Below are 27,669 nucleotides of genomic sequence, written 5' to 3'. Positions count from 1 at the left end.
CAGTGGGGACGGTGTTCTTTGGGTCATAGGCAGCATTTATCTTCCTCCAAACACGGCGAGTTGAGTTAATGCCAAAGAGCTAAATTTTAGTCTCATCTGACCACAGCACCTTCTCAGAATCATCCAGATGTTCATTTGCAAACTTCAGACGAGCCTGTAAATGTGCCTTCTTGAGCAGGGGGACCTTGCGGGCACTGCAGGATTTTAATCCATTACGGCGTAATGTGTTACCAATGGTTTTCTTGGTGACTGTGGTCCCAGCTGCCTTGAGATCATTAACAAGTTCCCCCCGTGTAGTTTTCGGCTGAGCTCTCACCTTCCTCAGGATCAAGGATACCCCACGAGGTGAGATTTTGCATGGAGCCCCAGATCGATGTCGATTGACAGTCATTTTGTATGTCTTCCATTTTCTTACTATTGCACCAACAGTTGTCTCCTTCTCACCCAGCGTCTTACTTATGGTTTTGTAGCCCATTCCAGCCTTGTGCAGGTCTATGATCTTGTCCCTGACATCCTTAGAAAGCTCTTTGGTCTTGCCCATGTTGTAGAGGTTAGAGTCAGACTGATTAATTGAGTCTGTGGACAGGAGTCTTTTATACAGGTGACCATGTAAGACAGCTGTCTTTAATGCAGGCACCAAGTTGATTTGGAGCGTGTAACTAGTCTGGAGGAGGCTGAACTCTTAATGGTTGGTAGGGGGTCAAATACTTATTTCTCTGTGCACAATGCAAATAAATATATATAATTTTGACAATGTGATTTTCTTTTTTTTTTTATATATATAATCTAGCTCTCACTAGTAAAATTAACCTAGCCTAAAAATTCTAGACTGTTCATGACTTTGACAGTGGGCAAACTTACAAAATCAGCAAGGGATCAAATACTTATTTCCTCCACTGTATGTCCAGATTGTGTCCGGCGGACCTATATAGTGTCCATTTCTGATGTGTTCCTGGAGATGTTATTGGATACAATGATCATCTAGCAAAACAAAGATTCTCCCCCCCCCTCCTCGTTTCCTAAGGTCTATGACATCTTGGTCCCTGCAAACACACTGTTATTCCCTGTGCAATTGGATATCTTGTCTTTCCTCTTCTGTTGATATATCTCCTATGAGGCTTATAAATTGTTTATTTTTTTGTAACACTTATTTGTCTTTTTTGGTAATTTTAATCGCGTCTTCCTGACATGGGTTCCATGTCTCTTCTTATATTCACTTTAGAGTTTTTTATTATTTTTTTAGTATGAAATGCAAAAAGAATAGTTGGTTTATTCTTAGTGCGCTCTTAGATGTATTCACATTATCGCGATTCCAGTATTGTTTTACTATTTATTGTTCTAATACACACTCTCACTTGTGTACTAGTAGTAACCTTCTTTTTTGCATACTATAATGGTACTAACTGTATGCCCTTTTATATATATAAAAAGCAGTTCTATGTCATTCACTGCTTACTACATAGATTTTAGTTTCACCTTCCCTTTTGGAGATACAGACAGGAGTTAGATTGTGGCATGTACTGGGTATAGAACCTGTATGATCACACTACGAACACATTTATACACATACTCACAGCGTTATCCTCCAGCCTGGAGTTGTGCAGGTCGGTGGTGAGACTGGGGGCCCGCCCCGCTCTCCTCTCGTCTACACGCTCGTGCTGCGCCTGTGCTGTCTCCTTGGATACGCGTCCTTGAGGGCACGCAGGCGCAGTGCGGGTGTGACCACAGGAGGCGGGGACTGTGCGGCTCTAGACAGTCTCACACGCATGCGCCAGAGACCAGATTGGCTTGGACACACCGGAACACTCTTCCCCTGATCATCAGGAACTTGACATATAATTTGGACATTTACACACACTTACAACTGTCCCCTGAGGAAGCTCTGATAGCGAAACGCACGTTGGGGCGCCATTTCACCAGGCTACATTCTGTGGGCTGTCTGATCCTGTTCCATCTTCATGGGTAAGCCTGCCTTTTCACCAGGATATCTGCCATTTACAGGCAGACTGTTTGTTTGACCGAGTGCCAGAGTACATGCCGGGAGATACCTCCTCTCTTGATCTACAATCACGTCAAGGTTTTACTGTTTTTGGAGCTGCATCATCCTAGTGTTTATTCTTATAACCTCTATTAAAGTCACTAGGCTTCTTTGGATGCCTTATTACAAATTATATGCACTTTATATCTTTGATACAATTTTTAAACGCTATGAAGATGCAGCACTAACCAAATACTTACCCAGGTCTACAGTACATACATACCAGTTGGTGTGTTCTACATAATGAACCCAGGATAAACATAACCGTTCTGTATGGCCCACTTATGGTATTTTAGATCCTTATATTATGTTTTTATCTGTATTGTATTATGTTGTGCATTCAATAAAATCTTGTATTTAATTTCATTATTTGTGGCGCTATGACTCCTTGTCCTCATTTTTTTGTTTGTCTAGTTCCATTTAGTATTTGAAAGCTAGATGAGAGGGTTCCGTTAATGCGAAGTCTAGCTGTTGGATTGGTATACATTTGTAATATAGCTTGGGTAAAAATTTTAGGGATTCCAAAATGGTCTAAGGTTTCTGCCATGAAGGTCCAGCCTACCCTGTCGAAGGCCTTCTCTGCATCAGTACTCTGGAACGTAAGTGAGCTGTTCTTCTCTTTTGCTAACTGTATTAAATGTAAAAGACGTAGGGAGTTATCTTTCCCTTCTCTACCTGAAATGAAGCCAACTTGTTCAGGAGCAATTAACGAAGGTAACATCAGTCTTAGACGATTAGCTAAAAGCTTTGCAAATATTTTCTTGTCAGTGTTTAAGAGGGAGATAGGTCTATAGTTACTACATATGTCAGGGTCCTTCCCGTCTTTGTGGCTCAAAGTAATGCGTGTTTCTAGTGTCTGTGTAGGGAAGCTAGAGCCTTGTAGTATAGAATTACTCAAGCTAAGGAGATGAGAGTGTAGTTCTTTCTGGAATACTTTATAGTATTGTATGGGAAGCCCGTCTGGTCCTGGGCATTTTGCAGAAGGGCACTTCGACAGGATAGACCGAAGCTCAAGCTCAGTGACTGGTGCCTGCAAAATGTTTTGTTGTGTGGGGGAGAGTTGAGTCAGAGTTAGGGTCGCAAGAAATGAGTTAATGTTTCCTATCGCTCCTCTCACTATCGGTCTCCTGCGAACGGATTTGATAAAGGGAAGAGTAGTAATTTACAAACGCCTCAGATATCAGATCAGTGTCACTAGTTTTTAAGCCACTAGCCAATTTCAGAGAGTGAATATAAGACCTGGATTTTCTCTTTTTAATCAGCGATATCATAAGTTTGGAAACTTTATCTCCCTGTATGAATATTTGGTTTTTAGAATAGAATTTGGCAGATTGTTTATTGAGCAGATCTTTTAGGGATTGCCTTTTAGCCGCGAGTGAAGTAAGGATGTCTAGGGTTTGCAAGTTTTTATATTGTCGTTCCAGATTTGAAATTTCCTCATACAATGCAGAAAGGTTTCTCCTTTTAATTCTATTTTGAAATGAACTAATAGAAATAAATTCACTTATAATCATGCTTTATGGGCCTCCCAAATCACTGGCATGGGGCATTGATCTGAAGTATTAGTTTGGAAATAAGATTTTAAAGATGAGGCAATAAGTTTTCTTATAGTATTAGACTTGAGGAGACTTTCATTTAGAGACAATGTCTTATTTTCAGATGATCTATGTGTTAACGAGGTGCGTAACAGGAGAGGAGAGTGATCTGAATGAACAGTGGTAAGAATTCGTACTTCCGCAATATTTGGTAATATCGACAGAGGAAGAAATAAATAGTCAAGTCTATGCCAATCTGTCAATTGCTGCTGGGTGCATATACCGCCAGGTATCCATTAAATGGAAGGACTGAAGGGATATCTTAATATGTGAGAGTGCTCTGTGCGAAAGTGAGGACTTTTTTGAGGCGGAATCTAGGCTTGGTTCCAGAGTCATGTTTAGGTCCCCACCCATTAAAAATATACCTTCTATGAAAGTCCTAGCTTTGTCTAGAACAGATAGTATCCAAAAAGCCTGGTAATGTTAGGTACATATATATTCCCCAACGTAACTAGTGATCCCGCCAAGAGACCTTTTATGAATATGTATTATGTATTATGTCCCTGTCAGAAAGTGTATCATGTAGAACAAAGGGTACATGTTTGCCGAGGGCTATCAGTCAAGTTTAGCTATGGTAAAGAACATGAATATAATAGAAAGTCTCCGTTCACACACGGAACAGGTCTTTTAAAGGATATAAACGCCCACTTCTGGATGTATCCTTGGGAGTAAAGCATTAGACGGTAGATTCACTTCATACTAAGGAGACTGACAGTGAAGAGGACCTTGGAGTCTTGTGAGATCGGCGTCGTGCTCTTTGACTCTTAGGTGAATGAACTGTTTCCCATTGAGGTAATTGAGGAATGTGTTGGCGATGGGCTGCATCATGCACCATTTCCAGATTAGGATAAACCTCCAGAGAAATGTCGAGTTCGGTGCAGATGTTTCTGATGTCTGACAAAGATCTAGCTGTGAACCTCTTACCATTTACAGAAAAGGAAAGTCCAAACGGAAGGAGCCAGCGAAATTGAATCTGCTTCTGCCGTAGTACAGACATAAAGTGTTTCAGGAGCCGTCTCTTGTATAGAGTGGATGGTGCCAAATCTTGGTAGATAGAAATTTGGGTCTCCCCAAAGAGAATGTGTTCTGATAGTCTGCTTTTCTGTATGATGCGATCTTTAATTCTGTAGTCCAAAATTCTGCAGATTATGTCCCTCGGGGGGTCCAAAGGGGATGGCTTTGGTCTTAGTGACCTGTGAGCCCTCTCGATGACAAGGATTGGATGATCCTCAGGGTCTAAGAATTTATGGAACGTCTCAGTTAGAGCATTAAGGATATCTTCATTGGCAATTGACTCAGGCAGACCCTTGATTCGGAGGTTGTTCCTCCTATCTCTGTTTTCGTGGTCTTCTAGTATGGAATACATTCTATTGATGTGTTCTTCTTGAGACTGTAGGCAAGTGGTGAGACCAGTAGAGGAGGAAATTAAGGTTGATTGTGTCATTTCCAATGCGTCAACTCTATTTCCAACTTGTAAGAGTTCTTGTTTAATATCGGAAAGATCGTTGGCGAACGGTTGAAGCGCTTTAGCCAATACTCACTTCATAAAAGACCTAGACACTGGAAGTTCCTTTTCCTCTATATTTTGTTCATCTTCACTAAGATGCTCCAACTCTGAGTCATCACTTTTGGGGACATCTGTTAATGGTGAAGATGATTTGGGTTGAATCGACTTCCCCCCTTGTTTTTTTTACAAATTTATCCATCTCTGCTTGTGTAACTTGTGGGTGAGAGCGCGATTCTGTACCTGTTTGTTTTGGTCTTATTTTCACCATATTAACTAAGATGATATCGCAGCAGAAGTATTTTCTCTATTCAGGCTCACCACAGTTGTTAGTGTATTACATAGTCATAGGTAATCCTGATGCGCTTACAATAAAGGTGATAGATATCCCAGAGTTATCATCAACTGGGTCTCAGTGAAAAATTTAAGAAAATCACAGTGGGCCCTTCAGGGAGGGTCAGTACCAAGTGATGTCCGGCAGTTAACACCTTAAGGATGCAGCCTAGTTTGGGCCATTTTTTAAATCTAACATATTTCACTTTATGTGGTAATAACGTCGGAATGCTTAAACCTATCCAAGCGATTCTGAGACTGTTTTCTCGTGACACATTGGGCTTCATGTTCATGGTAAAATTTGGTTGATATATTTAGTGTTTATTGGTGAAAAATTGCAAAATTTAGAGAAAATTTTGAAGAAATAGCATTTTTCAGAATTTAAATGCATCTGTTTTAAAAACAGACGGTTATACCACCCAAAATAGTTACTAGTTCACATTTCCCTTATGTCTACTTTAGATTTGAATCATTTTTCGAACATTCCTTTATTTTTCTTGGACGTTACAAGGCTTAGAACATAAACAGCAATTTCTCATATTTTTAAGAAAATTTCAAAAGCCTTTTTTTAAAGGTACCTCTTCAGTTCTGAAGTGGCTTTGAGGGGCCTATGTATTAGAAACCCCCATTAAACACCCCATTTTAAAAACTAGACCCCTCAAAGTATTCAAAACAGCATTTAGAATGTTTTTTAACCCTTCAGGCATTTCACAGGAATTAAAGCAAAGTGGAGGGGAAATTTGCAAATTTAATTTTTTTTGCTGAATTTCAATTTTATTCATTTTTTTTCTGTAACACAGAAGGTTTTACCAGAGAAATACTACTAAATATGTATTGTCCAGATTCTGCCGTTTTTAGAAATGTCCCACATGTGGCTCTAGTGTTCTCCTGGACTAAAACATAAGCCCTAGAAGCAAAGAAGCACCTAGTGCATTTTGAGGCCTCTTTTTTTATTAGAATATATTTTGGGCAGCATGCCAGGTTTGAAGAGGTGTTGAGGTGCCAAAACAGTAGGAATCCCCCAATAGTGACCCCATTTTGGAAACTACATTCCTCCAGGAATTCATTTATTATTGTCGTTATCATTTTGACCACACAGTTTTTTCACAGTACCTATTTGAATTTGGCTGTGGAATTAAAAAAATGTCATTTTTTCCAATAAGATGTCATTTTTTATCAAAATTTCTTATTTTCACAGGGAACAAAATACCCAATTTTGTTGCCCAATTTGTCCTTAGTGCGGCAATACCCCATTTGTGGTGATAAACTTCCGTTTGGGCCCATGGGAGGGCTCAGAAGGAAAGGAGCGCTATGTGTTTGTTGGAGTCCAGATTTTGCTGGATTGGTTTTCAGGTACCATGTCGCATTTGCAGAGCCCCAGAGGAATCAAAGCAATAAAAAGACACCAGAAGTGACCCCATTTTGGAAACTATACCCCTCAAGGAATTCATTTATGGTTGTTGTTATCATTTTGACCGCACAGTTTTTTCACAGCACCTATTTGAATTGGGCTGTGAAATTAAAGAATGTCATTTTTTCCAATAAGATGTCATTTTTTATCAAAATTTCTTATTTTCACAGGGAACAAAATACCCCATTTTGTTGCCAAATTTGTCCTTAGTGCGGCAATACCCCATTTGTGGTGATAAACTGCCGTTTGGGCCCATGGGAGGGCTCAGAAGGAAAGGACCACCATTTGGCCTACTGGAGCTTTTCTGGTGCTAAGCCATGTATGCAGAAGCCCCTGAGGTACCAGTACAGTTGAAACCCCCGAGAAGTGACCCCATTTTAAAAACTACACCCCTTAAGACATTCATCTAGAGGTGTAGTGAGCATTTTGACCCCACAGGTACTGTGTAAAAGATAATGCGCAGCAGATGGCGCAGGGTGAGATTTGCAATTTTCTATATATATATATGCCGTGTCAGTGTCCGATATAGTGTGCCCAGCATGTGCCACCGGAGATATACACCCCATAAGCTGTAATGTGGGTTCTCCCGGGTACGGCAATACCCTACATTTGGCTGTTATCAACTACCTGGGCACACGGCAGGGCTCAGAAGGGAAAGATGAGGGGGATAAACTGTGAGGAGTGCATCAGGGTAAATTAAAAATTAAAGGATGTATGATAAATTCGAAAACAATCTTTCATACTGTAAAGGATCTGCCAGACACAGCTTCTGTGTCGACGCCCGTGGGTAATCAGTCTGCACCTGCTCCTAAGTCTGAGAGAGTGACACGATCTTCTACCAGTCAGGCTGGGAGGCTGAGGAGTGGGAGAGCCTATCACAGCCTGGCCAGACGGAGCTAGCTCCACCTCTTGGTCAGCAACTAAGTTAGTAGGTTTAACAACTGAATTGGGCTGGTCTGATATAGGGCAGATGAGGAACCCCCATGCTAAGAAATTTTCATGTTTTACAAGTTACACGGAGGTGATGTCAAGAATTGACATTACCTTCATTAATGAACTAATGTTGAATTATATAAAGAAAGTGTCTTATGAACTGGGTGGTGTCTTAGACCACGCTACCCTTATGGTCGAGCTTGATCTGAGCCCGAGACGGGTTAGTAAGGTATATATGTTTTTTCCATCAGACTTGGTTCCATGAGATAGATAATGAATTGTCACTGTTTCTGGAAGCCAACTCGGGTTACCCGGACTCAGCGATATTATGGGACACCCTAAAAGCATTCATTATGGGAATTGTTTAAAAAATATATATATATATATATATATATATATATGATTAAGAAAACACAGTATATTCAAAGAGATATTATTAAAAAACAACTAGAGGAGGCGGAAAGGCAATATGTAGATAATCCTTCAGAGGCTACTGAATCTCAATGGAATGTCTCCCAAATTAAATATGAAAACTTGATACAGGAGGAAGCACAATCAGAAATCTTTTTGAGTTGCAAACAATCCTATTTTGAAGCTAGTAAATCAAGAACATTTTTGGCCTATATTGTAAAAAACCAACGGCCTTCTAATTCTGTTCCCTCCATTAAGAACACAAAGGGGCAACTTCTTCATGACGCTAGGGAAGTAGTAGAATAATTCAGAGGATTCTATCAAGACATGTACCTCTCTAGGTTAAAAGACTCTGACGATAGCATAGATAGTTATCTGGATGGAATGGAATTCCCTAATATTGATAACGAACAAAGATCAATGTTAGATCACCTGATAACATCAGGGGAATTGAGAGGGTCCTTGCTGGAAACACCAAGTAACCAAGCTGTGGGGGTAGACGGAATTCCACTTGAACTATATAAGTTATACCAGGATAAATTAATCCCTATTCTGTTGGGATTTTTCCAATGTTATAGGTAGGCTTCCCGAATCCATGGAGGCCTACAGAAATTATTGTGATTCCTAAGAAAATAAGGACCCTCTCTTGCCGGAATTGTACCGGCCTATTTCACTGTTGAATACTGACATCAAGCTGTTGTCCCAGGTTTTGGCCGACAGACTGATGAAGGCAATGAATAGTATAATTCACCCGGATCAGACTGGGTTTATGCCAGGCAGGGCTATGGTAAAGAATTGCTCATTTACAATACGGGAAAGTGTACGCTAAGAAGGGTGTTATCCCCTCAATCGATGCGATGAAAGCTTTCCATACAGTTGAATGGTGTTTTATTTTTATGATTTTGGGCTGCTTTAGTATCAGGGAAAAATTCATAAATTTGATTAAATTACTGTATAAACAACCACAGGGCAGAGTAGGCATGAATGGTCAGAAATCAGCTTACTTTAACTTAGAAAGGGGAGTGCCGCAAGGTTGTCCTCTGTCCCCTCTCTTATTTACTTTAGTAATTGAGGTTTTGGCAATGACTTTTGCATATGGAATGGCTGCCTTTGTGCTTTCTGATCTAAACACGGAGGGGTGGATGAGCGAAGCAAAAAGTGTTTTCTCTGAATGTGAATTATTACAGACCACACAAGATGCATCCCTCAAATCTATGTTTAAAAACCTCACAAGATTGCATAAAGACTACACCAGGAGTTGGTGGGAAATGAAAAGTCTTATAGGGGGGGGGGGTGACAGAGGCAGAAACAGAGGCCATGGTAGGGCCTCCAAAAGCAGTGGTAGTGCTTTTTTATCCAGCAACCCCCCAATCTCCCGCTATATGTTGAGGGGACAGAAGGTAAAAGGAAGAGGGAAGGATAAACTACAAATTATTAATTTATCTGATCACAATTTCGAGGCAGCAGAGATTATGCTATTGGAAAAGGGTCTTTCAATTGTCCCTACAGTTAGATTTGATTCATTTACCTGGGTGAAGGATCTGCACCTTTTTGCTCGAAAATTAAAATGGATAAAGTTTTTTAAGCATCAAAATAAAAGGAAGTGTCGAGAAATGGGTCTAGAGGAGTCTGATTTGGAAGGCTTAAATATTTTGGAGGAGTTGTGGGAAGAATCAAATAGAACTCCAGGGCAAGGCCCATTTACTAGTTTAAAATCAAGAAGTAGAAAGTTACCGCCTGTTGGAGATTTCACAAATGTTGATCTATTTGTTGAATTGGTGACAGATGAGTTGAGGATGATGGATCAGGATGTGAGTGGTATGCAGAATAATCTATCCCCCTCCAAACATGAGGCTCTAATTGTATTAGAAAAGAAGCAGAATATAGTTCTAAAAGCATCCGATAAGGGTGGTAACATTGTTATTATGAACAGGGAGGATTACAAAAAGATGTGTGAGGACATACTACTTAATCCTGACTGTTACAAAATCCTCAAGTATAATCCCACCACAAGATTTAGGATAGAGCTTCTTGACATGCTTCAGGATGCAAAAAGTAAAGCACTCATCAGTTCCAGTGAGTTTAGCTTTCTCCTTCCACAATTTTCAACTATGGCATATTTTTATAGCCTACCAAAAATTCACAAGGGTTATCCCCCCTTGTCAGATATAAACAATCTAACCCAGAATGTGAGCACATATATAGATGTAGTCCTGCGTCCATTCATTCTTAGCCTGACATCCTATGTCCGTGATACGATGGACGTACTTAAACAGATTGATGGTATCACACTGGAGCGAGGCACCATGTTGGCAAGCTTGGATGTGAGGCGTTGTACTCCTTGATACCACATGGGCTTGGCTGCCAAGCAGGGGGCTATTTTCTCAGGTCACGAGGTACCCAATTATTACGTTTTGTGCTGGAAAGGAACATGTTTGTCTTCGAAGACCGCATTTTCCATCAGCAGTGGGGCACAGCAATGGGGAGTCGAGGAGCCACAACTTACACCAACCTGTACCTCGGCTGGTGGGAGGAGACCAATTCTCGAAATGGACATCATCAGCGAGTATTTGGATTAGATACATTGATGATGTGTTGCTACTCTGGAATTTGTCTATTCAGGAGTTTGATGCCTTTGTGTCAGCCCTAAATGAAAATGACTTGGGACTGAGGTTCACAAGTGATATTAGTGACCATTCGCTGTCATTCCTAGATCTGAAGATTATGAAAACAAGGAAAAGCACTATTCGAACTAAAGTGTATCGTAAAGAGACAGCCACAAATGATTTCCTACAATGGGATAGTTGCCACCCTTATCCTCGTAAACGAGGAAGCCCTAGGGGTCAGTTCATGAGGGTTCATCATAACTGTAGTTCCCAAGAAGATTTTGAATTGCAATCTCAGGATCTTGGTAATAGAGTAAGGGAAAGAGGCTTCCCCAAAATGGTAGTGAAGAGGGCTTATGAGATGGCCAGAGATTCAGATAGAACAAATCTTTTGATCCCGAGAGAGAGAAAGGAAGCTAACATCATGAGGCTGATAGGCACTTTTGACTCCAAACAACCAGAGGTGATGGAAATCCTTACGAGATATTGGCGCATCCTCAGTTCAGACATGGACATAGCAGATTGAATCACTAACAAACCATCCGTCACATTCCGAAGGGGAAAGAATATAATCGACAGAGTGATGCATAGCTGTTTTTACCCTATTCCACAAAAGGGAACATGGCTGGATCTGAAGGTTCCGGGCACATACAGATTTGGGATTTGCAGAACTTGTAACTTTATCTAGACTGGGAAGGGATTCCAAAGTTCCACCACCCAAACCAAATATGATATTCAGGATTTTGTAAATTGTAGAACCACGGGGGTTGTGTATCTGATCACGTGTCCAGGCCCACTAAATTATGTGGGTAAGACCATTCGGCAATTTTGTCGCCGCATTAGGGAGCATGTAGGGGATGTGACAAATGAAAGGGATACCCCGTATCTAAACATATACATGAGAAACATCAAGGGAGAGCAGAATGTCTACATTTCCAGGTGATTGAACTGGTGCGCCCACCAAAAAGAGGTGGGGATTGGGACAATTTTATCCTGAGAAAGGAAGCCCAGTGGATCTATAGGTTGGCATGTATGCAACCGGAAGAGTTAAATGAACAGATGAAGTATACATGTTTTATTTAAATCTATACCTATATGGGTCCATATATATACCGCCTTTGTGCAATACCTAGACTACCTTATCTTGCCTTATTGGTACTAGGGTTCCATTAGTGTTTAATCACCTGGGTTACCCAGTACTATTACTTAACAAAATGCTTTTTTTATTCCACCTTTTATAGTGCTGGTTCAGAATGCATGTAATATTGGAGGTTGCCAAGACGCAGTTTGGAGATGGGCAGCGTCTCCTATTCCCATAGCAGGGGCGTAGCTAGGGGGGGCAGGTGGGGCATGTGCCCCGGGCGCAACTAAGAGAGAAGGTAGGGGGGCGCCAGGCCGAGCGCACAGAGCCGCTCATACCATGTGTCAGGTTGAGCTGCTGGCTTCAGGCGGCAGCTTTCAGCATTGTGTGGAGGAAGCAAACGAGAGGCCACCACACAGACGCTGTAAATATTAGACCAGTGTTCATCACGCAGGACTTCTTTCTCCACCCTGCATGTCCCTTCTCTGCTCCAGCTGTTCTATCATTAGCGGTCAGCAGTCGGGGAAAAGCAGGGGGGAGGGGGAGGAAGTCTGCAGAGATAGTACAGGCAGAAAGCAGATCAGGGAAGTTTACATCAGGCTCTCCTCCTGTCATATCGGACCTAAGCAGTGATAACAGCTAGAAGCTAATAACAAAGCCTGGTGTGCACTCTTCCTGACCTCCTCTAGGGGCAGCACTGTATCTGCAGGCTCTCTTCCCCTCCTCCTCCTGACTACTGAACTCCAGGCACCCATCACTGCTGACCTATGATCAGACTGTCTGCATGTGAAAAGTCCAGCTACCTACAAAAGCTAAGTGTGTGTGTATTCTGTCTGTCTATCTGTGTATGTCTCTCTATCTATCTATCTATCTATCTATCTATCTATCTATCTATCTATCTATCTATCTATCTATCTATCTATCTATCTAATTCAATTCAAAGAAGCTTTATTGGCAGGACTAAGTACATGTTAGCATTGCCAAAGCAAGTAAGACGTAAAGGAATGAGGGCTAGGGACTGAGGGATTGGGGGAAAAGGGACACAACTAGGGTCGGGGTATACAAGTCCATGGCATATCATGTCTCTCTGTCTATGGCATGCAGTGACATATTGTGCCGCTGTGCCCACTGTGTTTTCCTCTTCACACAGCAGGATGTATAGTTTCTCTTCCTCTTCCATGGAGCTGAAGTCCGGTAAGAGATCAGAGAGTCTCCTGAAGTGAGTGTCCCTCACTGCTGAGTATTTGGAGCAGTGTAGCAGGAAGTGGGCCTCATCCTCCACGGCCTCCTGGTCGCACTGTTGGCACAGTCGGCTCTCCCTGGGCTTGTAGGTTTGTCTGTGGCGCCCGGATTTGATGAGCAGGTTGTGGGCGCTCAGTCTTTAGCGGCTCAAGATTTGTCTGTCTCTGGGGTTTGGCAGTTTCTCCAGATATGGCGCCAGTTTATATTCTCGCTGTAGACTCCGGTATATTGTCAGTTTCTGGGATGTCGTAATGTCATTCCTCCAGTCACTGATATACTCCTCTTGGCCCTCGTTTATTGTCTCCTTGATTTCGGCTTTTGTGAGGCCGTGCTGAGTAACATTTTCTTCAGGCCGGGTCAGGGTGAGATGTTCTGGGGGGGCCTGGTTTACCTGTGACCCCTTGGTGTAGCAAGGCTTTATGGTGATAGGAACTTTGCCTGCTGCTATGTAGATGGGCCCAGAATGATAGCGCCCTCTTCTGGATTGTGAGGTGTAGTGGGAATCTGCCCAGTTCGGCTCGACATGCACTATTTGTGGTTCTCCGATGGACTTGGAGAAGGTGTTTGCAGAATTCTAGGTGGAAAATTTCTGTTGGGCTGGAATCCCACCTTGACCAGTCTGGGTATGTATCCGGACCCCAGACTTCACTGGCATACAGGAGGATTGGGGAGATGATGGAGTCAAAGATTTTAAGCCAGACCGTCACTGGTGGTTTGAGGTGATATAGTTTTCTTCTGATGGCATAGAAGGTTTTGCACGCCTTGTCTTTCAGCATCTCAATGGCTTGTTTAAAGCTTCCTGATTGGTTGATTTCTAGGCCGAGGTAGGTGTACCGGTCGGTCGCTGTAAGTGTGGCGTTATTTAGTGTGAGGGTCGAGTTCCTGGGGGATTTTGAGTTTCTCCTCTGGAACACCATGATGTTGGTTTTCGTTGCATTGATGAGTAGTGCCCACGTGGAGCTCTATGAGATCTATCTATCTATCTATCTATCTATCCTATCTATCCTATCTATCCTATCTATCCTATCTATCCTATCTATCCTATCTATCCTATCTATCCTATCTATCCTATCTAATCTATCTATCTATCTATCTATCTATCTATCTATCTATCTATCTATCTATCTATCTATCTATCTATCTATCTATCTATCTGTCTGTCTGTCTGTCTGTCTGTCTGTCTGTCTGTCTGTCTGTCTGTCTATCTCATGTCTGTCTGTCTGTCTCATGTCTGTCTGTCTGTCTATCTATCTCATGTCTGTCTGTCTGTCTGTCTATCTATCTCATGTCTGTCTGTCTGTCTGTCTGTCTGTCTATCTCATGTCTGTCTGTCTGTCTGTCTGTCTATCTATCTCATGTCTGTCTGTCTGTCTGTCTGTCTGTCTATCTCTGTCTGTCTGTCTGTCTGTCTGTCTGTCTGTCTGTCTGTCTGTCTGTCTGTCTCTGTCTGTCTGTCTCTGTCTGTCTGTCTCTGTCTGTCTGTCTGTCTGTCTCTGTCTGTCTGTCTCTGTCTGTCTGTGTCTGTCTGTCTGTCTGTCTGTCTGTCTATCTATCTCATGTCTGTCTGTCTGTCTGTCTATCTATCTCATGTCTGTCTGTCTGTCTGTCTATCTATCTCATGTCTGTCTGTCTGTCTGTCTATCTATCTCATGTCTGTCTGTCTGTCTGTCTATCTATCTCATGTCTGTCTCTCTGTCTGTCTATCTATCTCATGTCTGTCTGTCTGTCTGTCTATCTATCTCATGTCTGTCTGTCTGTCTGTCTGTCTGTCTATCTATCTCATGTCTGTCTGTCTGTCTGTCTATCTATCTCATGTCTGTCTGTCTAAGGGTATGTGCACACGGTGGCAGGCTTTTACTTCTGAAATGACAGACTGTTTTCAAGGAGAAAACAGCTGCCTCGTTTCAGCCGTAATTGCTCCTCCTCGCATTTTGCGAGGCTTCTCTGACAGCCGTAAATTTTGGGCTGTGCTTCATTGAGTTCAATGAAGAACGGCTCAAATTACGTCTGAAAGAAGTGTCCTGCACTTCTTTTGACGAGGCTGTATTTTTACGCGTCGTCGTTTGACAGCTGTCAAACGACGACGCGTAAATGACAGGTCGTCTGCACAGTACGTCGGCAAAGCCATCCAAATGAATGGGCAGATGTTTGCCGACGTATTGTAGCCCTATTTTCAGACTTAAAACGAGGCATAATACGCTTCATTTACGTCTGAAAATAGGTCGTGTGAACCCAGCCTTAATCTGCAACAAATGTCAAGTCCCCAAAAATAACTCAGTATTTTTTCATAGTTTAAAATAAGAAGACTATACTCCCCTCCCGTGACGCTCTTGTGGCAGCACGTACCTGGTCCCCTGATGGTCTCTGTACAGCAGCCAATCACAGAATGACAGCTGTACAGAGACCATCCAGAGGACCCGGGAGGCAAGAATAGTCTTTTTTTTTTTTATCTCCACTGGTTTCCACAGCACGATTTGGTGCAGATTTTCTGGCAGATTTCCCTGCGAATTCTGAGTCGCATTTGCTGCAGAATTTTCTGCAGCAAATTTTATCCATGTGTACATACCCTAAATGGACACAAATTCTCCACTAGTATACAGGTTTATGCCACCCAAAATCAGATGTAGACCCCCCCCCCCCAAAAAAAACAAAAAAAACAAACCATATACCTCAGCACAGTGTGAAGCTGCACAGGAGTCTTTGCATATATTATATTGCATGGGGGCATCTGTGTGGGCATTATACTGTATGGGGGCATCTATGTGGGCTTTATACTGTATGGGTGCATCTATGGGGGCATTATGCTGTATGGTGACAGCTATGGGGCCATTATTCTTTGTGGTGGCAGCTATGGGGGTATTCTACTGTGTGGGGGCAGTTAGGGGGCAATATACGATGTTGCTACGCGCGCCGCATCAGTTTTCCCTCTTTGTGATACTTGAAAGTTGGGAGGTATGGTGGAATCCCCAGTCAAACCGTTGCCGACGCTCTTCCTGGGATTCCGCTCTTGGAGTAGCCCCTGATGCCACTATCCATATACGACAGGCTCCCGTAGGAAACCCCAATGGCACTATGTACAGGGCGGAGGTGTAGCGCTATTTAGAGGAGGGGGGGTGTGGCACTATCTACATGGAGGGGAATGTGCCACTATCTACAGGGGGGCTGTGTGGCACTATCTACAGGGGTGTGTATGGTGCTATTTATAAGGGGCTGTATATGACACTATCTACAAAGGTGGTGTGTGCCACTATCTACAGGGGGAGGTGTGGCACTATCTACAGGGGCCTGTGTGGCACTATCTACAAGGGGAGGTATGGCACTATCTACAGGGGGCTGTGTGGCACTATAAGGGGGGTTTTATGGCTCTATCTACAAGATTACATTATTTCACCATATATAGTCTCATTAGCCTGTTATACAATCTGTTTAGTCCGGCACTGACATATTTATTTTCTTGTAATTTATTGTTATGTTAACTTTTTATATAACTACATCGCTTATAAAATGTACAAATTTTATGCTCGAGTTACATTAAAAAAAAAAAAAAAAAAAAATGACATGTCATTGATTGGTAGAGAAAGCAAACCTGGCGAGGGGGAAGGTAATGTGGGGAAAGTAGTTCGGGGGGGGGGCAAACTGAATCTTTGTCCCGGGTGGAGTAGAACCTAGCTGCGCCTCTGCCCATAGTGATGGATTACTCCTCCCCAAGATAGCAAGGGCTGAAGGTTGGAGTGGATGCGCTCTTTTGGCGCATGCGCACTGAGGAGGCAGCGGCCGTGGATTGCTGGGCATGTCACATGACACGCTCGGCATTACATGACCGCACATCACCGATGATGCTCGTGTCGGTGATTGGCCGGCAGGGAGGCTTGGCCTCAGCCAAGAGGGGCAGAGTTTATTTTATATATAGTCCGAGTCCTTAGGGAAATTTAATTGAGCACGTTGGGCTTTTGTCATGGTGATGATTGTACCCCTGATTTTAGCGAGATATTTAATAAGGAATTAAAAATTACTCTTTAGTCACAATCAGTGAATTGTTTTGGCAATAAAGATAAGAATCTCTGAGAATATAGTCCAGTATCTCATAGACTATCCTATTGCAATAATTTGATATACTCTTCCCCTCCCACTACTCACCAGTTCCTTGAAAAACTATCCTTCGTATTTAGAATGGATTGGAGTCCTCTTGTAGAAAATATATGCGCACCTCACATGCTCACATTATACGTTAAAACAATGCTTTGGTTTTACCACTTGGCTTCTTGAACAATTTATAGGAGCAGACTTGCTGCAGCTTTGACCAGCAGAGGCCTCATTCTCCTTGCTGGTGGTGTCCAGGTGTCCAGAAAGCTTTCTCTCCCATCTCTTCCTTTTCATCTACATTTTAAGATGTTGAAGCCATGACCAGCTGGACTACTTAACTAGCGTTTGTATATGTACCTCTTTCATTGTGTACATTACATATTTTATTTACTGATCATTTTGATCCATGATGATTCTCTCACTCGATTGGTTATGTAGACTCAACTTCTCTCTCCCTATCCCATTCCACAATAAATGTCTCACTGAATTGTTACAAACAGAAGTTCAGTTGTCTGGTTTTAAAATACTCAGATGGTCTTTTTTGGCCATTCACTGACTTATGCAGACTAAGGCTGGGTTAACACGACCTATTTTCAGGCGTAAACGAGGCGTATTATGCCTCGTTTTACACCTGAAAATAGGGCTACAATACGTCGGCAAACATCTGCCCATTCATTTGAATGGGTTTGCCGACGTACTGTGCAGACGACCTGTAATTTACGCGTCGTCGTTTGACAGCTGTCAAACGACGACGCGTAAATTGACTGCCTCGGCAAAGAAGTGCAGGGCACTTCTTTGCAACGTAATTTGAGCCGTTCTTCATTGAACTCAATGAAGAGCAGCTCAAGATTTACGAGCGTCACAGACGCCTCGTATATTACGAGGAGGAGCATTTACATGTGAATCGAGGCAGCTGTTTTCTCTTGAAAACAATCTGTCTTTTCACACGTAAATGCCTGCTATCGTGTGCACATTCCCTTATAAATAAATGCTCCTCTGTATAGGCCTACTTGATTGGCCACTGGTCCTGCACCTCAGCTTAGGCCCTTATCTGACATTCTATGTCACAATTCATTCTGGCTTACCACCATGTGCCTTACTCCACTAGAGTGAGAGTAAAATTTCCCTCATCAATGGCCCTTAAATACATGCATGCTTACATGACATTGGCTTCTTCAAAAGTTTAAGTTAAACATGTTCTATTTTTTTAAGTGCCTCCACCTGTTAATACTTTTTTGTTTTATGTACTATTAGAGGCAGTTCATAGATATCTATGTATTTGTCCCAGAAACGGCATTTTCCTGTAATTACTGTAGGTAGCTGTACCTGCATATCTTATATGTGATTTATAAGTAAATGTCCTACTACACTTTTCCCTCTCAGACCTCACAAATGCAGTTACCTTTCAATTTTTCTGTATGCTCACTATGTGCCTGCAACACTAATCACATCCAGGTTTAACTCTGGACCAGTTTTTATGTTGTTTCACCACCCTAAAAGAAAATGGAATTTTATGGTAGCAGGTCCTCCTTTACTTTCTGCCATCAGTCAAAAAAAAACGGCATAAAAAACTGCCCAACATCAATCAGTTTGACTCATTTGGCAATGTTCTCACTCTCATTGTTTTAGTATTGTGTTATTCTGCCTAAAGAATTCTACAATTGTATGTAATTAACAAAGAAAATAGCAATTCTTTATTTCTGTGTCCCTTTTACCAGTCTCCTCCAAAACAACAGACTGCGATCTATCTCACGCCTGACGTTCTCAGGACTTTTCAACCTAAACATGCTGTAAGTGACAAGATATCCTGTGTCTTGACTGTGTATTTTTAACTGCATATTTTGTGTAAAGACAGTAAGAGACATATAGTTTATAATGTCATTAGAAAAGTCTTGTAAAAATATAACAATTTAATGGTTGTGTTGATTAGCTACAATGATTTATAAGACAGAATTTAGTGGATTCTAAAGAGACAAGCAATCCTCCCGTCAGTCAGTGATGGAAAACTGTGCAGCTATCAAATCTTACATGAACCGCATTTATCTTCAGAGAGTAGAAATAAGGGCCTGTTCACATCACCGTTCGCTTTCCGTTCCGGAGTTCTGTCGGAGGTTTCCGTCGGGTGAACCCCGCAACGGAAAGTGAAAGTGAAACCACAGCTTCCGTTTCAGTCACCATTGATATCAATGGTGACGGAAACCTCGCTAATGGTTTCCGTTCGTCTCTATTCCGGAAGATTTCCGTTTTTCCGACGGAATCAATAGCGCAGTCGACTCCGCTATTGCTTCCGTCGTCAAAACGGAAACCTGCCGGAATGGTGACGAACGGAAACCAGTAGCGATGTTTCCGTCACCATTGACATCAATGGTGACTGAAACGGAATCTGTGGTTTCAGTTTGACTTTCCGTTGCAGGGTTCACCCGACGGAAACCTGTGACGGAACCCCGGAACGGAAAGCGAACGCTGATGTGAACATGCCCCAAGCTAAAATGATTTTAGGCCCCTGTACACATCACCATTGCCCTTCCGTTGAGTGGTTCCGTCGGAGGTTCCGTCAGATTAATCCCTCAACGGAAAGGCAAATGGAAACCTCAGCTTCCATTTCCCTCACCATTGAACTCAATAGTGACGGAAACCTAGCTAATGGTTTCCGTTTGTCACCGTTGTGACAGGGTTCCATAGTTTGGGACGGTATCAATAGCGGAGTGTGGGCGAGGAGACGGTAGCATCGGACACATGTGCATTGCGCTCATAAAGCCGAGGACAGTACACCTTGCTTTACTGTGCATGCACATTGTACTGTCCACGGATTCATGTGTGCAATGCGCATGGGTCTGATAACGCTCCTGGTCCCTTCACGGTAAGTAGTCATTTACTTTGCTAACTATTCACTAATCAGCTGTTTTTGAGGTAGACAGGTTTGGAACCCTAAACCCCAGCTGCATAATGATATGCTGGAGGTTTAATGGCTCCAAACCTCCTGACATATATTATATTAAGCTAAATTCACACCACGTTTGGGGATTACATTTGACAATGCCCTAAACATATACAACTGTATGGTCTATAGTTATGGTTTTGATGTTTGTTACTGCCCTGTTTTCTTCCTACACAACTTACATAACCTCACTAAACTCTGCCTGTTTGCATTAGCTTCCTCAGTAACAATCGGATCAAGGTTCTGAAGGCTGGTGTGTTCCAAGATCTTCACTTATTGGAATGGCTGTAAGTTGGCAATAATGTATTCATATTAAACTATAACAGCAAGGTCTTATGTGAAACCCAAAATGCATTAAATATTAATCTTGCTACTATAAACCTATCACGTAATATTACCATCTGTGCCGGATTTCACTTAGTAGTACATTAAACAGACTTCAGGAGTTATTGTTGTCAATTCAGGATTTATCATCTTATTATTAATTATTGACATTATTATTTATTTTAAAGCGCCATTAATTCCAGGGCTTTGCACATATGAGAAGGCGTTTGAGTACACGATATGAGACAATAAAAACAACAAGTACAATAACGCCTCAAGCACACTTCAGTGATTTTCTTCAGTGCATTATCCATTGTTTTTAATGGATAGCACACTGACCCATTCATTTCTATGGGACCATGCACACTTCGGTTATTTTCGTGGATCCATGTGCGTTCTGCAAATAATAGAACATGTCCTACTCTTGTCCGTTTTTGAGGGTTCTTATGGGTCCATTAAAATAACAGACCGCACACGGAAGGCATCCCTGTGTGGTTTGTTAATTGCGGATCCGTTGCCAATCAAAGCCAGGGCGAGACAAATTTCCAGGTGTTTCCTTGTGGCATTTATCAATTTTACTTACTTCCGGTTTTTTTGCGGACCATATAAAACGGATGAAATACGGAAGCACAGCGGATGCAAAATACGGAGCAACGGAACAGATGTGGAGTGAAAACGGAAACCATATGGATGTCAAAATGTACTCACGGATCCGTTTTTTACAGCCGTGAAAACGGTGAAGGATGTGTGCATGAGCTTAATAATTGACAGACTGGTACAGACACAACAAGGACCCTGCCCATGAGGGCTCACAATCTACAATGGAAGGGGAAAGCAGACAGAAGGTGACGGTAAAAGCTGTTCATCCGGTAGAGCAGTGGCATCAGGGTTATTGCAGGTTGTAAGCTTTTCTGAAGTGGTAGGTTTTCAGTGACTGATCATCACATGGTCCGAACCGCACATCATTTTAAAAAAATCAGTATTGCTGCGCCCTAGTGCTGCTATTGAGGAGGAGGGGCAGGGAGAGCAATCCCAGGGGCGGGCAGGGAGAGCAATAGCAGGGATGGGCTGGGTGGGAATAGAACCACTGCTGATGGGGAGGGCAGGGCTGCACCATCCAGCCTGCTGTCTCTCTGAGGAGGTGGTGGTGCAACTGAAACCAGGATGCAGGTACAATTACATGCATAAGCGCTGAACGGCTGGGTACGTTCCGTGCCTGACCATTCACCGCCTTACAATGATGCTGATTGGCAGGGCACAATGACTTGTCCCGCCAATCATGCCTTTCCATTGTTAAAGGGTGCTGATTGACAGGGCAAGTAATTCTTTCAACGACACAAGCGGCGCGATGACGTCATTGCGCTGCTTGCGTCATTCAGCCCCAGTAGACCTGCTCAAAAGAGAGCAGGCCTCCATCGATAAAGGATGGCATGAGAATGGGTTCAATGTGAGTATGTAAAGTTGTTTTTTTTTCACGTAAAAGTGTGAGTGGCATTATCTACGGGGGGAGCTACACTACCGTTCAAAAGTTTAGGGTCACTTAGAAATTTCCTTATTTTTGCAAGAAAAGCACAGTTTTTTTAAATTAAGATAACATTAAATTAATCAGAAATATACTCTATACATTGTTAATGTGCTAAATGACAATTCTACCTGCAAACGTCTGTTTTTTAATGCAATATCTACATAGGTGTATAGAGGCCCATTTCCAGCAACCATCACTCCAGTGTTCTAATGGTACATTGTGTTTGCTAACTGTGTTAGAAGGCTAATGGATGATTAGAAAACACTTGAAAACCCTTGTGCAATTATGTTAGCACCGCTGTAAACAGTTTTGCTGTTTACAGGAGCTATAAAACTGAACTTCCTTTGAGCTAGTTGAGAATCTGGAGCATTACATTTGTGGGTTCGATTTAAACTCTCAAAATGGCTAGAAAAAGAGAGCTTTCATGTGAAACTCGACAGTCTATTCTTGTTCTTAGAAATGAAGGCTATTCCATGCGAGAAATTGCCAAGAAACTGAAGATTTCCTACAGCGGTGTGTACTACTCTCTTCAGAGGACAGCACAAACAGGCTCTAACCAGAGTAGAAAGAGAAATGGGAGGCCCCGCTGCACAACTGAGCAACAAGACAAGTACATTAGAGTCTCTAATTTGAGAAATAGACGCCTCACAGGTCCTCAACTGGCAGCTTCATTAAATAGTACCCGCAAAACACCAGTGTCAACGTCTACAGTGAAGAGGTGACTCTGGGATGCTGGCCTTCAGGGCAGAGTGGCAAAGAAAAAGCCATATCTGAGACTGGCTAATAAAAGGAAAAGATTAATATAGGCAAAAGCACACAGACATTGGACAGAGGAAGATTGGAAAAAAGTGTTATGGACAGACGAATCGAAGTTTGAGGTGTTTGGATCACACAGAAGAACATTTGTGCGACGCAGAACAACTGAAAAGATGCTGGAAGAGTGCCTGACGCCATCTGTCAAGCATGGTGGAGGTAATGTGATGGTCTGGGCTTGCTTTGGTGCTGGCAAAATGGGAGATTTGTACAAGGTAAAAGGGATTTTGAATAAGGAAGGCTATCACTCCATTTTGCAACGCCATGCCATACCCTGTGGACAGCGCTTGATTGGAGCCAATTTCATCCTACAACAGGACAATGACCCAAAGCACACCTTCAAATTATGCAAGAACTATTTAGGGAAGAAGTAGGCAGCTGGTATTCTATCTGTAATGGAGTGGCCAGTGCAGTCACCAGATCTCAACCCCATAGAGCTGTTGTGGGAGCAGCTTGACCGTATGGTACGCAAGAAGTGGCCATCAAGCCAATCCAAATTGTCGGAGGGGCTTCTGGAAGCATGGGGTGAAATTTCTCCCGATTCACCTCAGCAAATTAACAGCTAGAATGCCAAAGGTCTGCTATGCTGTAATTGCTGCAAATGGAGCATTCTTTGTCGAAAGCAAAGTTTGAAGGAGAAATTTATTATTTGAAATAAAAATCATTATTTCTAACCTTGTCAATGTCTTGACTATGTTTTCTAGTCATTTTGCAACTCATTTGATAAATATAAGTGTGAGTTTTCATGGAAAACACAAAATTGTCTGGGTGACCCCAAACTTTTGAACGGTAGTGTATATGTGGGGCACAATCTACAGGGGTGGCTTTATGTGGGACACAATCTAAAGGGGGGCTATATGTAGGGCACTATTTACAGGGGGCTATATGTGGCGCACTATATAGAGGGCGCGCTATATGTAGAACGCTCTCTACAGGGGAGCTTTATGTAGAGCACTATCTACAGGGGCGCTATATGTGGAGCACTATCTACATGGAGACTATATGTGAGACACTATCTACAGGGGGCTGTATGTGGGGCACTATCTACAGGGGGACTATATGTCGGACACTATATACAGGGGGGATATATGTAGAGCGCTATCTACACGGGTGCTATATGTGGGGCACTGTCTACAGGGCGCTATATTTGGGGCACTATCTACAGGGGGCTGTATGTGGGGCACTTTCTACAGGGAGATCTATGTAGGGCACCATCTACAGGTGGCTCTATGGGGCCACTATCTGCAGGGGGCTGTATGGGGGCACTATCTACAGGGGCATTATCTACAGGCGGCTCTATGGGGAGCACTATCTACAGGGAGCTCTATGGGGGCACTATCTACAGGGGCCTCTATGAGGGGCACTATCTACAGGGGGCTCTATGGGGAGCACTATCTATGGGGGCACTATCTACAGGGGCTCTATGGGGGCACTATCTACAGGTGTCTTATCTACAGAGGGCACTATCTTCAGGGGGCTCTATGGGGAGCACTATCTACAGGGATCTCTATAGGGGCACTATCTACATGGGGCACTATCTACAGGGGGCTCTATGGGGGCACTATATATAGGGGGCTCTATGGGGGCACTTTCTACAGGGGGCTCTATCGGGGCACTATCTACAGGGTGCACTATGTGTGTGGGACACAGTGTATGGTGCTATTATAATCAGGGAGACTGTGTATTCTGCTATTATATTTAGGGGTAGAGTGTGCGACACCATAAGAATGTTATCTTTGTTTATAGGTGCAGAAATGTCTGAAAACTGAGAAGCTGAAGAAATCTGAGTGGCAAACTGCAGAAATGGGTCGTGACCGGAAGAAGTCATCATAGAGGTCTGGACCGGATGGAGAAGAAAAGAGAAAAATAACAACTAGAATCAGAAAAGATGTCACTAATGAGTCACTTAATGTAAATATTTATTCTGTCTCTAATAAGTTCTACAGTCACTATATGATCTGCATCGAGATGATGGGTGGTGTGAGTTTTTGTTGGGCAAACAGCAACTCCCAGCATATCCTTACTATTTTTTGAGTCATGCTGGGAGCTGCAGTTTTACACCATACAAACCTGTACGGCAGGGGCTGCACTAAATTGAGCTGCATTTGTGCTGGTGTTGTATTTATGTACTGAGCTTGGTTCTGGTTCTGTATTTATGTACTGAGTTTGGTTCTGGGGATGTATATATGTACTAAGTTTTGTTATGGTGTTGTATATATGCACTGGGCTTTGTTCTGATGCTGTATATATGTACTGAGCTTTGTTCTGGTGCTGTATTTATGTACTGAGCTTGGTTCTGGTGCTGTATTTATGTACTGAGCTTGGTCCTGGGGTTGTATTTATGTATTAAGCTTTGTTCTGGTGCTGTATATATGTACTGAGCTTTTTTCTGGTGTTGTATATATGTATGAGCTTGGTTCTGGGGCTCTATATATGTAGTGAGTTTGGTTATGGTGCTGTATATATGTACTGAGCTTAGTTCTGGTATTGTATATATGTACTGACATTGGTTGTGGTGTTGTATATATGTACTGAACTTTGTTCTGGGGCTGTATATATATATATATATATATATATATATACTTTGTTTTGTTCTGGTGCTGTATTTATGTACTGAGGTTGGTTCTGATGTTGTATTTATGTACTGAGCATTGTTCTGGTGCTGTATTTATGTACTGAATTTGGTTCTGGTGTTGTATTTATGTACTGAGCTTGGTTATGGTGCTGTATATATGTATGGAGCTTGGTTCTGGTACTCTATATATGTACTGAGGTTGATTCTGGTGCTGAATATATGTTCTGATGTTTGTTCTGGTGCTGTATTTATGTACTGATCTTGGTTCTGGTGCTGTATTTATGTACTGAGTTTGGTTATGGGGATGTATATATGTACTAAGTTTGGTTCTGGTGTTGTATATATGTACTGGGCTTTGTTCTGGTGCTGTATATATGTACTGAGCTTTGTTCTGGTGCTGTATTTATGTACTGAGCTTGGTTCTGGTGCTGTATTTATGTACTGAGCTTGGTCCTGGGGTTGTATTTATGTATTAAGCTTCGTTCTGGTGCTGTATAGATGTACTGAGCTTTTTTTCTGGTGCTGTATATATGTATGAGTTTGGTTATGGTGCTGTATATATATATACTGAGCTTAGTTCTGGTATTGTATATATGTACTGACATTGGTTGTGGTGTTGTATATATCTACTGAGTTTCGTTCTGGTGCTGTATTTATGTACTGAGCTTGGTTCTGGTGCTGTATTTATGTACTGAGGTTGGTTCTGGTGTTGTATTTATGTACTGAGCTTTGTTATGGTGCTGTATATAAGTATGGAGCTTGGTTCTGGTGCTCTATATATGTACTGAGGTTTGTTCTGGTGCTGTATATATGTACTGAGCTCAGTTCTGGTATTGTATATATGTACTGAGATTGGTTCTGGGGTGAATATATGTACTGAGGTTTGCTCTGGTGCTGTATTTATGTACTGAGCTTTGTTCTGGTGCCGTGTATATGTCAGAGCTTGGTTCTGATGCTGTAATTATGTAGTATATATTTATAATAACAAAATTGCAGGGCAGATGGAATTGTTTCAATTCATTGTATATTTAATGGGAACCTGTCAGGAAGTTTTAACCCCTTGTACCGCCGCCATGCGATAATGACCTGACAATATTTCCAAACATTCTCCTGTATATTTTTTCAGATGCAGCAAAATCTATAAAATCAATTTTTTAAACGGCGCACACTATATGCTAATTACTCATTAAATTGTCATGGGGCGGTGCCGCTATCCTGAAGAGTCACATACACATTGATTGACAATCCTCTAGCTGTTATACATCACTACCAGTCGCCTCCAACATTCTCGGATGCGCCATTGCCTGGTACTACTTGGGCACGCACCGTTCAGTGAGGTGTACTCTGCCCGGCTGCACCACACATGCCAGTACAAGCGAACGGCGCATCTGCAAGAGTTGAAGGAGGCTGCTAGTGATGTAGAACAGCCATGGGGATGTCAATCAAAATCTGGGGGCACCATTTCAATTTTCGCCTCAGGCAGCAGATAAGCTAGAATCGGCCATGGGGGAGGGACAACATTTGCAGGGACAGGATAGGGCTAGCAGACGTGCGTCATGATAGGCACGTCTGCTAGTGGTAGAAGATAGAACACGCCTCTTTGACGAAGCACGCACCGCCTGTGAGGAACAGGAAAGCAGGGCGGTGGTCATGCAGTGAGGTTAGTGTGGTACTCGCCTCCTGCCCCAGCAAACTTTAGACTGACCAGCCGACGCTAGGGAGGGATTAATTATACAGCAAGAGGGGGGTCCATCTAACTGACTGCAGAGGACTCTATGCGGGGATAATAATTTCCCCCCATAGAGCACTCAGTAGTCAGACTTTTAACCCCTCCCTCCTGCTATATAATAAATACTGAGGGCTGTATGGGGGATGGGAGGATTATTCCCCTCTTCATAGAGTCCTCTGCAGTCACTTATATGGTCAGACCCCCCTTTCAGTATAATCCCCCCTTCCCATAGAGCCCTCAGTAGTTACTAATATATTGCAAGGGGAGGTCAGATTGTCTGACTGTCTGCTGGGGGCTCCATAGGGGGGTCTGAGCAAATAACTGCTGAGGTCTCTAAGGCCCAGTAGTTATTTTACTAGAAGGGGGAGGGGTGTCTGACTACTTAAAGGGGTTTTCCCATGAGGGACATTTATGACATATCCACAGAATATATCATAAATGTCAGATAGATGTGGGTCCCACCTCTGGGACCCGCACCTATCTCTAGAACGGGGCCCCTTAAAACCCTATTCTACCTCTTTCTGCTCT

The 27,669-nt window shown here is 42.6% G+C and overlaps 1 protein-coding gene across 4 annotated transcripts in view; it reads left to right on the top strand.

Moving 5' to 3' along the window:
* Positions 1–27,669, top strand: part of LOC142659478 (relaxin receptor 1-like) — a 635,204-nt gene that overhangs the window by 356,673 nt on the left and 250,862 nt on the right. For all 4 annotated transcript variants that reach the window (XM_075835648.1, XM_075835650.1, XM_075835649.1 and 1 more), the window contains exons 6-7: positions 18,956–19,027; positions 20,391–20,462. In XM_075835648.1, the coding sequence (XP_075691763.1) occupies positions 18,956–19,027; positions 20,391–20,462 (144 nt within the window). The remainder of the gene's footprint in view (positions 1–18,955; positions 19,028–20,390; positions 20,463–27,669) is intronic.

This window comes from Rhinoderma darwinii, chromosome 8, assembly GCF_050947455.1.
Source record: "Rhinoderma darwinii isolate aRhiDar2 chromosome 8, aRhiDar2.hap1, whole genome shotgun sequence".
Lineage (NCBI taxonomy): Eukaryota > Metazoa > Chordata > Amphibia > Anura > Rhinodermatidae > Rhinoderma > Rhinoderma darwinii.
Note: the sequence above shows the minus strand (reverse complement) of the source record. Positions and strands in the feature narration are given on the sequence as shown.